Raw genomic sequence first — 1,179 nt, 5'->3', positions numbered from 1 at the left:
CGGACGCTGGGCCAACGGACCGCTGATGCCATCGATAACATGATCCCTGTCTGCAGAAATGGCTGGATAGGGCCCATGGAAGTCTGATTTTCCGATTGACGCAGATGCTCACCGATCATGGATGCTTCGAGGAGAACCTGCGGTTTATCGGATGGAAGCGCATAGAGGCTTGCCGTCACTGCGCGGCCGACCGGGACTCGTCGCAGCACACGCTGGAATACTGTCCGGCGTGGACAGTGCGGCGCCGGGACGTGGTCGTGGTAGTGGGGGCAGACCTCTCGTTCCCGAGCGCAATTTGCGCGATGCTCAGGAGCAAGAGAAACTGGACGGCGGACTCCTCCTTCTGCAAAGATCAGGCAGGAGAAGGTCGTGTCCTTCACTGTTAGTAGCGAAGGAAGGTGCGAGGAGACGTAGGGGGCGTTCTCTTCAGAGAAGGAGAAGATAAGCCCCTCTCCTCATTCCCGCTCATAAGAAGGGGATCGGCTGACGTACCGCTGGAGGGTTGAGTTGCCCACCTCCGGGAGGAGGCGCCCTGAAGTCCATTAAGACGGGGCGTCAGCTGAAAAATGTGTGACGGGCGCTAGCCCGCTAAACTGGGACGGGTGCCCACTCCGGAGCGGGGAGAGTAACCTTGCTCCGAGCATTCAAACGGGGCACTGCGGGGGGAGGGGTAACAGAGGCGTGCAGCTCTTTCTTTCCTTCCGCAGAATGAAAGAACCTCGCCCACTAATAAGGAGGGAGGCGACTACATGTGACGGGGACACACTTATGCGGTTCCTGTCACCGGCCGAGATGGATCCCCAAGTCCGGGGCGGAGTATATATCCCTCCGCCCCGGGTAACAAAAAACAGGGCAACCCGAAGACGTGGGACACCGCCCACGCCCTTCCGGGAAGAGACATAACCGGCTGCCCTATAAACGGACCGCCAGTAAAAAATGGAAGTGTTTGGCAGTATCTGGTCGGGGACAGGAACCCCGATAAACATTCCCCACATGGCGGCGCGGCAGAGAAAAGGCTATATCGTCCTTCGCCGCGAAGGAACAGATTGGGAATTGAAACCTCGGTCAGGACGTTTATATTTTGCTGAGAAAGAAGCACTGCGGGAAAATGAGGGAAAGTGATGCTATTAATGCCCGTGGGGCCCGCGCCGTACCGCCATAGTAGGATCACGTCAGGGG

General features: G+C 58.0%; 1 protein-coding gene across 1 annotated transcript; it reads left to right on the top strand.

Moving 5' to 3' along the window:
- Positions 1–56: 56 nt before the first annotated feature.
- Positions 57–381, top strand: LOC106751232 (the record flags this gene model as incomplete). The annotated part of the gene is made up of 1 exon (XM_014632073.1): positions 57–381. A coding segment is annotated over one exon (325 nt), but the record flags the coding sequence as incomplete, so codon positions are not given.
- Between the last annotated feature and the right edge of the window lie 798 nt (positions 382–1,179).

This window comes from Dinoponera quadriceps, unplaced genomic scaffold (genome assembly GCF_001313825.1).
Source record: "Dinoponera quadriceps isolate SergipeBrazil2010 unplaced genomic scaffold, ASM131382v1 scaffold10114, whole genome shotgun sequence".
NCBI lineage: Eukaryota > Metazoa > Arthropoda > Insecta > Hymenoptera > Formicidae > Dinoponera > Dinoponera quadriceps.
Note: the sequence above shows the minus strand (reverse complement) of the source record. Positions and strands in the feature narration are given on the sequence as shown.